Genomic DNA, 12,142 nt, shown 5'->3' with positions numbered 1-12,142 from the left:
TCCGCCCCTGGGTGCCAGGTTGGGTAAATTTAGTTATTGCTCTCTACTGTAATCAGTAGAACTGCTTGGGATTGCCTTGGTCTGTTTCAAAGGCTGCAAATTTGACTGCTTCCCACTATTTTCTGGATGGTTGTGGAAATTAATGGGCTGGGAGAAGCAAATCTACAGTGTGAATATTTATGTAGACCCAGCCAATCCCTGGGGTGGGGGGGACAGATGGTTGGAGTAGGGGGTCTGTTGCCTGGTGTGAGGAATTCCAAAGGAGTGGATTCCTGAAGGAATACATTTGGAGCCTCCCAGGATGGGTATTGAAACCAGTAGGTGAAGGTCAGAGGCCAGGAGTAGGGGGTTCCTGTCCACAAAATGGAGATCCCAGCCAGAAGGGCTGCTGCCCTTCTGAACAGACCAGATGTGCTTTTCTACTGCTCATTGAGGTCCCAGTTATGCCAGCTGGGCGAAAAGGGAAAAATCTTCTGGTTCAGAACACAGACGTGCCGGTGATTTGACAGTTACCGGCCGCCTTTACACCCAGTATGCACTCTTCATGGACAGGGCAGGAGGACAGTTGGAGTGGACCTGTAGGCAAGAGTAGCCAGCTTTAGCCATTCTGTCCCTGATGGAGGTGGGGGCAAGGACAGATTGCAAAAGGCCTTTTAGGCTAGGCTGGAGATCTCTGTATAAGGCTTCTTCCCTGGAGCTTTCCCAGGAGAGATGTACTTAGGAAGGAGGTGTCTACAGAGAGAAGTCAAGTGAGCACTTATGACTGTAGAGAGATGGCTGTAAGATGTTGCAGGTGCTGTGGTATCCCTAACCTCTTGTGCAGGGGCGGACTGACCATTTGGGCACTCGGGCAGTGCCCGAGGGCCCAGGGTCAGTAGGGGGCCCCATGAAATGCCTCTGACACCTTTTATAGGCTTTTTTGGGTATGCTTTGAGTGTGGGCAAGGACACAGGGACCCCATGATCCCCTATCGCCCGGGGGCCCCATGAGTTGTCAGTCTGCCCCTGCTCTTGTGTGAACTTTACCCAGCTCAGTCCTCTTGGTCTGCCACTGGAGGAACACTGAAAAACCGCACAGCGGGGATGGATGGATTGGAGGGCCACAGACAACCAGCCCTTTGTGACAGGGTTGTGTACAATCGATGTTTCGTCCTTAATAAAAAGAATTTTCAACTTGCCTTAAGCCGGCCATGCATGGGTCGAATTCCGAAATAATTTTTGTTCGAATTTTTACCATTATTGGGTCACAGAAACGGCCGATTTTTGTATGACCATCGAATTTGAGTGATCGTGCATGTTGGAAATTTTTTAAAAATGAACAAATTTTGAATCAATGATGGGAGAATCGTGCAACAAATATAAAGTTGTGACCTGGAAAGAAAAGAAAATTCTTGGCCACGACAATTCTTTTCCGTAGCAACTCAAGCAGAAATTGAAGGCTCGGTTGGTTGAATTTCATAATCAATGGTGGCGCCATCGGATTACAAAGCACATGAAATTTCTGATTTTCTAAAGAAAATTCGTTCGGACTTCGACCCGTGTATGGCCTGCATAAGAAACACATTGCTCTGCAGACCTTGTTGGCAATTTGGGGTAAAGCAGCTGCACCTGGTGGAGCAGTGGATGGGTGGGACGTCTCACTCACGCAGGAGTGGATTACTTTCTTTGTGCATTCTAGCTGGAGGGGGCCTATTCTACTAACTCTTCTGAAAATGACTGCAAGACCTCTTTTTTGGTATTTTGTCTGAAATCCACACAGTGGAGGTATCTGAAAGATATTGGAAGGAGGCATCCAACTATTCAAGGACATTAGCGAGTACAGACCAGTGTGAGAGATCCCAGTTGCTGTGTGTGATGCTGCCATCCCTCTTGCATTAGATGAAGGGTACATTGTTCATGGTGTCCCAACATTTGCAGTTGCAAGGACTGTGCTCTGAATCTTTAGTAGGAAGTTAGGTGTCCTCAAGTTACTACTTAAAGATTTGTAGCTCCCTCCTAGATAGCTAGGGGGAGCTAGAGTAGGTCAGTTCCCTGATACCTCCCCTTGCTCTAGAATCTTGGAGAAGATACTAGAAGCAGTATTCAGGGGAGAGGAGGGGTTGGCCTTCACACTTAGGGAACCCTGGACAATCCCCAAGCAGGAGGCTTGGCATGGGGCCGGGGCAGCCCTTAAATGTGAGAGAGCCTGCTCAAAAGCAGGAGAGTTCAGGTGGAAGATGGAGAGTGAAGGCTGAGGAGCAGGAGCCTGAGGCGGGGGGGGGGGCAGTTGGGAAGGGGCTCAGCTACAGGCAGTGATGCTGGAAAGGAGGAAAGCTCAGGACCTCATTGGCTGCCAGAGCGAGGACCATCTGTGCAGCAGGGAAGGAGCAGCCCAGCAGAAGACCTGAAAGCAGCGACCAACCCATCAGCTCACAGACTGGGTGAGTAGACCTGCAATCCCTGGGCCTGTAAGGGGAAGGAGCACTCTGGTGGGAAACTGGATTAGCTTTCTATCTGGGACGGTCTTACATTTAAAGTGACAGGCACTGGATCCCCAGCCCAGGGATTCCTTCAGACATCTGGATAGAGGAGCATCTGGGGCCTGGGGTCTTACATTAGGAGAGGCTGGCTAGCTCTCCAAGAAGACAAGTATGCTGTTTAAAGAGACTTGTCCATTGTTTCAGGAAGATTGTCCTCAGTTGCCATTCCCTTGGGCATCCCCATCCCCAAACCTCACCCCATCCAAGTTCAAATTCTTTTAATAAAATAAAAAAAAACTGGACTGGTTACTGTCTCCTGGATGCAAGTCTGTGTGGAAAATGCATGTTGCCCGGCTGTGCAGGACTATAGGGGGACCCAAAACTCTAGGCACTCCTAAGGGGGTAGTGCTACACATTGATGGAATATCCCACGGTTACCCTGAACCCATCCAAGTTCACATTATTCAATAAAGGAAAAAAACGTGTAACGTTAGACTGATCATTGAGCCGGGGGAGTGACTGAGACTGTGTGCCTGGCTGCTAGAGCTCCTACTGGGAAACAACCTCGGGATCAAATCAGCGGGCCCATTAGAGGGTAAGAACTACAATGATACCAGTATAGAGACTCTAGAAGAACACAGTAGATTCGAAAAACTGAAACCGCCCTACTCAAAATCACTAACGACCTGCTAACCGCCAAAGCTAATGGCCACTACTCAGTCCTCTTACTCCTCGACCTCTCCGCGGCCTTCGACACAGTCGACCACCCCCTCCTCCTTAATAAACTACACTCCCTTGGTATCAGAGACTCCGCTCTCTCCTGGCTCTCCTCCTATCTATCCCAATGCTCCTTCATCGTTACCTATAACGCTACCACCTCCCCCTCTCTCCCCCTCTCTGTTGGGGTCCCCCAAGGCTCTGTCCTCGGGCCCCTTCTCTTCTCCATCTACACCTCCTCCCTTGGCCAACTGATACACTCCCAAGGCTTCAACTATCACCTCTAGGCCAATGCCACGCAAATTTACCTCTCCACTCCTCACCCCTTCAGTCTCCACCCGTATCGCCCACCTACTGAACGACATATCAGACTGGATGTCGCTCCATTTCCTCAAATTGAACCTTTCCAAAACTGAGCTCCTAGTCTTCAGCCCAGCCTGCGCCCCCCCCCCCATCCTCTCCATCACGACCAACAACGCCACCATCAGTCCCACCCCGCAAGCCAAAGTCCTAGGTGTCACTCTAGACTCAAACCTGTCCTTCCAACCCCATGTCCAATCGCTGGCAAATTCATGCAGGCTCCATCTCAGCAACATCTCCAAAATACGTTCGTTCCCAACCCCAGACACTACTAAACTACTCGTTCACTCCCTTATTATCTCATGTCTGGACTACTGCAACTCCCTCCTCACCGGCCTACCTCATCACAGACTATCCCCTCTTCAGTCTATCCTGAACTCCGCGGCCAGACTCATCCACCTCACCAACCGCTCTGCTTCTGCCACCCCCCTCTGTCATTCTCTCCACTGGCTCCACCCCCTCTGTCATTCCCTCCACTGGGCTCCACCCCCCTCTGCCATTCCCTCCACTGGCTCCCGATTGCCCAACGCATTAAATTCAAACTACTAACACTGACATACAAAGCCATCCATAACGCTGCCCCAAACTACCTCACCGACCTGATACCCAAATACCACCCAACCCGTAATCTTTGCTACTCACAAGACCTCCTACTTTCTAGCTCCCTGGTCTCCTCCTCCCACACCCAACTGCAGGACTTCTCCAGGACTTCCCCCATCCTCTGGAACTCACTACCCCAATCCATCAGACTGTCACCTACCCTCCTCACCTTTAGGCGCACCCTGAAAACCCTCCTCTTCAAGGAAGCCTACCCCACACTCACTTAACAGCCGATCTCCTCCATTCCTCCTACCACTCCATCCCCCACAGCTATCTCCTCCTGTACCACCTTCCCCTCCCTCCTAGATTGTAAGCTCGAAAGAGCAGGGCCCTCGAACCCCTCATGTATTGTTTTGTTACTGTCTTGTCTCATGTTCTGTCCCCACTATAATGTACAGCGCTGAGCAAACCTTCTGGCGCTATATAAATCCTGTATTATAATAATAATAATAATAATAATATCCAAGAAATCAGTATGTGAGCATTGTAAGAAGTCTCATCATTACAGATCAGCCTGTCCAACGTCTCGTTCTGAACCCAAGATGTTAATATGATGGTTTGGCAAACGGTACAGGGATGAGAGAGACCATCTGATAAACAAAGAATCACTTCCCATTGCGTGTCCTCAGAAAATGACCGACATGCTGGCAAATTGTGGGAACCCCAAGTTCCCCAATCCAAACAGAGGTGACAACTAAAAACAGCAGGAGAAGAGAAAATGGTGTAGCTCTGCATCCTTTCCGTGGGTGCTGAATGATCCTGTCCCAGTATTGGATGATGGATCAGGTGTAAAAAAAGGGTCAGGTGTCATAGTAGTTGGTGGGTCAGGTGTGAAGGGGGGTTATAGTAGTTGGTGGGTCAGGTGTGAAAGGGGGGGTCATAGTAGTTGGTGGGTCAGGTGTGAAGGGGGGTTATAGTAGTTGGTGGGTCAGGTGTGAAGGGGGGTTATAGTAGTTGGTGGGTCAGGTGTGAAGGGGGGTTATAGTAGTTGGTGGGTCAGGTGTGAAGGGGGGTTATAGTAGTTGGTGGGTCAGGTGTGAAGGGGGGTTATAGTAGTTGGTGGGTCAGGTGTGAAGGGGGGTTATAGTAGTTGGTGGGTCAGGTGTGAAGGGGGGTTATAGTAGTTGGTGGGTCAGGTGTGAAAGGGGGGGTCATAGTAGTTGGTGGGTCAGGTGTGAAGGGGGGGTCATAGTAGTTGGTGGGTCAGGTGTGAAGGGGGGTTATAGTAGTTGGTGGGTCAGGTGTGAAGGGGGGTTATAGTAGTTGGTGGGTCAGGTGTGAAGGGGGGTTATAGTAGTTGGTGGGTCAGGTGTGAAGGGGGGGTCATAGTAGCTGGTGGGTCAGGTGTGAAGGGGGGGGGGGGTCATAGTAGTTGGTGGGTCGGGTGTGAAGGGGGGGTCATAGTAGTTGGTGGGTCAGGTGTGAAGGGGGGGGTCATAGTAGTTGGTGGGTCAGGTGTGAAGGTGGGGTCATACTAGTTGGTGGGTCATGTGTGAAGTGGGGGGTCATAGTAGTTGGTGGGTCAGGTGTGAAGGGGGGGTCATAGTAGTTGGTGGGTCAGGTGTGAAGGGGGGGTCATACTAGTTGGTGGGTCAGGTGTGAAGGGGGGGTCATAGTAGTTGGTGGGTCAGGTGTGAAGGGGGGGTCATAGTAGTTGGTGGGTCAGGTGTGAAGGGGGGGTCATAGTAGTTGGTGGGTCAGGTGTGAAGGGGGGGGTCATAGTAGTTGGTGGGTCAGGTGTGAAGGGGGGGTCATAGTAGTTGGTGGGTCAGGTGTGAAGGGGGGTTATAGTAGTTGGTGGGTCAGGTGTGAAGGGGGGTTATAGTAGTTGGTGGGTCAGGTGTGAAGGGGGGTTATAGTAGTTGGTGGGTCAGGTGTGAAGGGGGGTTATAGTAGTTGGTGGGTCAGGTGTGAAGGGGGGTTATAGTAGTTGGTGGGTCAGGTGTGAAGGGGGGTTATAGTAGTTGGTGGGTCAGGTGTGAAGGGGGGTTATAGTAGTTGGTGGGTCAGGTGTGAAAGGGGGGGTCATAGTAGTTGGTGGGTCAGGTGTGAAGGGGGGGTCATAGTAGTTGGTGGGTCAGGTGTGAAGGGGGGTTATAGTAGTTGGTGGGTCAGGTGTGAAGGGGGGTTATAGTAGTTGGTGGGTCAGGTGTGAAGGGGGGTTATAGTAGTTGGTGGGTCAGGTGTGAAGGGGGGGTCATAGTAGCTGGTGGGTCAGGTGTGAAGGGGGGGGGGGGTCATAGTAGTTGGTGGGTCGGGTGTGAAGGGGGGGTCATAGTAGTTGGTGGGTCAGGTGTGAAGGGGGGGGTCATAGTAGTTGGTGGGTCAGGTGTGAAGGTGGGGTCATACTAGTTGGTGGGTCATGTGTGAAGTGGGGGGTCATAGTAGTTGGTGGGTCAGGTGTGAAGGGGGGGTCATAGTAGTTGGTGGGTCAGGTGTGAAGGGGGGGTCATACTAGTTGGTGGGTCAGGTGTGAAGGGGGGGTCATAGTAGTTGGTGGGTCAGGTGTGAAGGGGGGGTCATAGTAGTTGGTGGGTCAGGTGTGAAGGGGGGGTCATAGTAGTTGGTGGGTCAGGTGTGAAGGGGGGGGTCATAGTAGTTGGTGGGTCAGGTGTGAAGGGGGGGTCATAGTAGTTGGTGGGTCAGGTGTGAAGGGGTTATAGTAGTTGGGAGGTTAAGTGTAGAAGAAGGGTTATGAATGTTGGGGGTTTTCGCTCAGGAAGTAATGGGGTGGGCGGGTCACCTGCAGTGGAGTTATAAAGGTAATTCGAATTTGGTCTGGAGTGGAGGATTCTGGGGGAGGGTATAAATACTCTGGGACTTGGAGCAGAGGGCTCTTGTCCTAGGAGAAGGAGATGCCTGCCATGTGTCTGCTGTTCATTGAGGTCCCAGCTATACTAACCAGAGGGGTCATGCATCCTCGAAGGACAGTCAGAGCAGAAGGAAAACTCCTCCTACAAGAGTAAACAGTGCTCTGCTGGACACTGATAGAAGTCACAAGCAGGGGCGGACTGACCATTTGGAAACTCGGGTCAGTAGGGGGCCCCATGAAATGCCCCTGGTACCTTTATCATAGGCTATTTTGAGTTTGGGCAAGGACACAGGGGCCCCATGATCCCCTATTGCCCGGGGGCCCCATGAGTTGTCAGTCCGCCACTAGTCACAAGACTGCTATATACTGCTGAAGAGGAAAGGTATTTTGCTGTTTATATTTACTAAGATCAGGGCGTTTTTTTCTCTGACGATAGGTGCAGGAACTCTCCCCTTCTGAGCCACCCTTTGTCTCCTCCTCTGCCCTCTTCTGAGCAGCATTCCTACCCACCTCCCAGTCACCCTTTGTCTCCGCCTCTACCCACCTCTGGGCAGCATTCCTTGGTTCCACCCCCTACACCACCTCCCAGTCACCCCTTGTCTCCTCCTCTGCCCTCCTCTGAGCAGCATTCCTTGGTTCCACCCCCTACCCACCTCCCAGTCACCCTTTGTCTCCGCCTCTACCCACCTATGAGTAGCATTCCTTGGTTCCACCCCCTACCCACCTCCCAGTCACCCCTTGTCTCCGCCTCTACCCACCTATGAGTAGCATTCCTTGGTTCTACCCCCTCCCCGCCTCCCAGTCACCCCTTGTCTCCGCCTCTACCCACCTATGAGCAGCATTCCTTGGTTCCACCTCCCAGTACTACCCCTTTGAAAGAATACAAAACCAAATGTAATTTTGTGGTGCTAAGTTAATTATATGGAATTTGTTAATGATAACAAGAAAAGCAGTAAAATAGATCCCAAGCAGCAACAAAAGATCTCCCCAGCATCATCAGATTCCCCCAGCAACAATAGACCACCCGCAACAAAATACCCCCCCCCCCCCCAGATCTCCCTGCAGTCAGCATTAATGGTGCCTCCAGCAGCAATAGACACCTCCTTCAACAGCAGATCCATCCCAGCAACAATTGGCCCCCCAGCAAAATAATACCCACCCCCAGTAATACAAGACCCCCAGCAGCGACAGACACCCCCAGAAAAAAGATCCCCCTCAGCAACAATAGATCTCACTGTAGTCAGCATCAATAGATCTTGCAGCACACTCCAGTACCAGTTGCCATGACATATATTTGGAACTGGAGGTGCCGGAACTGCATTCCCCCCACATTCTTGCTGATAAAATGCCCTGACTAAGATAATTGCGGTTCCATATTCTTTATACTGTGGGAGACCAGATATAGTGAATGCAGGGTCTGGGGAGAGCGAACATAGTGAATGCGGGGTCCGGGGAGAGCGGATATAGTGAATGCAGGGTCCGGGGAGACCGGACATAGTGAATGCAGGGTCTGGGGAGACCAGACATAGTGAATGCGGGGTCCGGGGAGACCGGACATAGTGAATGCGGGGTCTGGGGAGACCAGACATAGTGAATGCGGGGTCCGGGGAGAGCGGACATAGAGAATGCGGGGTCCGGGGAGAGCGGATATAGAGAATGCGGGGTCCGGGGAGAGCGAACATAGTGAATGCGGGGTCCGGGGATAGCGGATATAGTGAATGCGGGGTCCGGGGAGACCGGACATAGTGAATGCAGGGTCTGGGGAGACCAGACATAGTGAATGCGGGGTCCAGGGAGACCGGACATAGTGAATGCGGGGTCCGGGGAGAGTGGATATAGAGAATGCGGGGTCCGGGGAGAGCGAACATAGTGAATGCGGGGTCCGGGGATAGCGGATATAGTGAATGCGGGGTCCGGGGAGAGCGGATATAGTGAATGCGGGGTCCGGGGAGACCGGACATAGTAAATGCGGGGTTCGGGGAGAGCGGATATAGTGAATGCGGGGTCCGGGGAGACCGGACATAGTGAATGCGGGGTCCGGGGAGAGCGGACATAGTGAATGCGGGGTCCGGGGAGAGCGGACATAGTGAATGCGGGGTCCGGGGAGAGCGGATATAGTGAATGCGGGGTCCGGGGAGAGGGGATATAGTGAATGCGGGGTCCGGGGAGAGCGGACATAGTGAATGCGGGGTCCGGGGAGACCGGATATAGTGAATGCGGGGTCCGGGGAGAGCGGACATAGTGAATGCGGGGTCCGGGGAGAGCGGACATAGTGAATGCGGGGTCCGGGGAGAGCGGACATAGTGAATGCGGGGTCCGGGGAGAGCGGATATAGTGAATGCGGGGTCCGGGGAGAGCGGACATAGTGAATGCGGGGTCCGGGGAGAGCGGATATAGTGAATGCGGGGTCCGGGGAGAGCGGACATAGTGAATGCGGGGTCCGGGGAGAGCGGACATAGTGAATGCGGGGTCCGGGGAGAGCGGACATAGTGAATGCGGGGTCCGGGGAGAGCGGAGATAGTGAATGCGGGGTCCGGGGAGAGCGGAGATAGTGAATGCGGGGTCCGGGGAGAGCGGACATAGTGAATGCAGGGTCCGGGGTTTAGGAACACTTTAAGACCAGCAAGCCACAAAGCAAAACACTGTACAAAAAACTCAGCTCATGGATCGCTGTCTCAGCCTGATAAATAAATATCCCCTAAGGATACATTTTCTGTGTGTCTGCGAAACCTTCCTGAAAAATTCTGCGAAATGCAAGCTATACCATTAAATCTGATACTAATGAGCAGGACGTACACTGGTCACACACGTTACAATATGATTCTTCAATCTCTATAAGATCTCCGGTAATACCATGTACCTGAACCCTCACTGAAAAGTCCATTTGCCTACAATCAGGTTGTACGGTGTATGGCCAGGTTTGTTTTAAAGCCAGAGACGAGACGCTTTTGGTTTGCACCTCCCTGTGTCCCGGGTGGCGGGTGGCGGGTGGCTGTGTGAACTCGGTTGGGATGTTTCTCTCAAATGAAAAGTAGATTAACCCCTCACCCTCCAGAGGATTTCCCCCCTTCCTGACCAGGCCATTTTTTGCATTACGACACTGCGTTACTTTATCTGACAATTGCACAGTCATGCGACGCCGCACCCAAATTAAATTTACGTCCTTTTTTTCCCACAAACTGAGCTTTCTTTTGGTAGTATTTGATCGCCTCTGCATTTTTTATATTTTGCGCTATAAGCAAACAAAGACTGACCATTTTGAGAAAATTTAAAAATCAAATTTCGTCACAAATTTAGGCCAAAATGTAAAAAAAATCACAATACTGTAAATTAATTGATTTACGTGAAAGTTACAGTGTCTATAAATGGAGGTATGGGTTTTTTTGTGTTTTTTCCTAGTAGTAATGGCGGCAATCAGCGACTTATAACGGGACTGCGGCGGGCATTCTGACACTGGGGGGGGGGAACTAACTTGGTGTCACTGACATCTCCAGTGACACCAATACAGTGATCAGTGTTAAAAAACTGCACTGATATTGTACTAATGACACTGGACAGGAAGGGGTTAATATGAGGGGCGATCAAAGGGTTAACTGTGTGCTGGGAGTATTTTACTAGGTGGGGGGGGGTTCTTCACTGTAAGCACACTGATCAGGATGGCTGTGCTGTGCAGTGTGCCCGAGACTGTTTGTAAACAAAATAGTCTTCCTCCCCATCGGTGATTGTTGGTAATCACCGGGCGCCAGCAGGTAATCACCGGGCGCCAGCAGGTAATCACCATCCGGGTGATTGACATACGTGGCCGCGAATGGATAGCGCAGGTGGGCTGCGTGCACGGCTCATGCGTGCCCCCTACCCGGAAATGCAAAATCACGTATATATGCGTGATTTTGCGCACCAGTATATCTGCTATACGGCGGCAGGGAAGCGGTTGCACTCAGCAATATCAGAAAGTTTAGTTGAAGTTGACCAGATTGGCCAGGACAGGGTCACGGGTACACAGAAAGGGGAGTCCTAAGATTTTTTTTAAAGCTCATCAATGTAGTTGATCAGATGGGCATTTGTCATCTCCGCAACCAAATCGAAAGATCGTTTAAAAAAAAAAAAGTAAAATATATTGAATAATGATGGATTTCTGCCCACATAATCATTATGTGTGGATCAGGGGCGGACTGACCATTTGGAAACTCGGGCACTGCCCCAGGGCCCGGGGTCAGTAGGGGGCCCCATGAATGCCCCTGGTACCTTTTTCATAGGCTTTTTTGAGTTTGGGTAAGGACACAGGGGCCCCATGATCCCCTATTGCCCGGGGGCCCCATGAGTTGTCAGTCCGCCCCTGGTGTGGAGTCAGTGTTGTCTCTCACCGAAATGAACATCTCCAGGGTCTTGTTGTCCATACAGGTGTGGTTCCTCAGCAGCTCCCATTTCTCCTGCTGGAAGTTGAGGGTCAGGTCGTGCTCAGCCTTGCTCTCCAGGGCCCAGAAGACCGTGGCCCCCAGCAGCAGGTAGCAGAAGTAAAGGATGAGCAAGATGAGGGTGATTGGCACCCGGCAACACTCAGGCTTACAGCAGAAGGATGCAGATCCGGCATTCTGGCAGCAACAAGGTCCAGCCATGGTCAGTGACAACAGCAAAGTCCCAGCATAGTCAGTAACAGCAGGAGAACCCAACAATGGTCAGTGGCAGCAACAGAGCCCAGCCTTAGCCATCAGAATGGAGCCCCTCCATGTAAAATGTGGTGCCATGGTCCATCCATAGTCAATGATTGCAGAGTCTCTCTGTATGACAGTGTCTGTATGATCTCTTCATCTAGACATCAAAGGTTCCTCATAGAGCCATCTGCAACTTCTGCTGAATACTCCATCTGACGGCAGCTACAAGCATGTGCTGAGGCTGAGAAAAGGAGGTGGGTGGGGCCTGCTCGGGGCAATAGGCGGTGCTAAGTGCGAACTTTTCTATCTGGTACAGAAGACAATGCATTGCACAACTGCAAAGTCGCTGTGATGACGCTCGTGTAGTACTACATCCTATATATGAGGGCTGTACTGAAAGTAATGCAAAAGTCGGAAAAACTGTTATATTAATGTACATAAGTCATTCAAATTTCACATGTTGGTGGAGTAACCCTTCCTCTATAGTGACCCTTCCTCTGTAGTGACCCTTCCTCTATAGTGACCCTTCCTCTGTAGTGACCC

The 12,142-nt window shown here is 51.5% G+C and overlaps 1 protein-coding gene across 1 annotated transcript in view; it reads right to left on the bottom strand.

The window, feature by feature from the left end:
- Positions 1-11,841, bottom strand: part of KCNK17 (potassium two pore domain channel subfamily K member 17) — a 50,023-nt gene extending 38,182 nt beyond the window's left edge. The window contains exon 1 of the mRNA XM_089690369.1: positions 11,312-11,841. Within this exon, the coding sequence (XP_089546495.1) occupies positions 11,312-11,563 (252 nt within the window). The 5' untranslated portion in view covers positions 11,564-11,841. The remainder of the gene's footprint in view (positions 1-11,311) is intronic.
- Positions 11,842-12,142: the final 301 nt, after the last annotated feature.

Source organism: Staurois parvus, unplaced genomic scaffold (genome assembly GCF_062004578.1).
Source record: "Staurois parvus isolate SC_StPar_1 unplaced genomic scaffold, SC_StPar_1.0 ptg000529l, whole genome shotgun sequence".
Classification (NCBI taxonomy): Eukaryota; Metazoa; Chordata; class Amphibia; order Anura; family Ranidae; genus Staurois; species Staurois parvus.
Note: the sequence above shows the minus strand (reverse complement) of the source record. Positions and strands in the feature narration are given on the sequence as shown.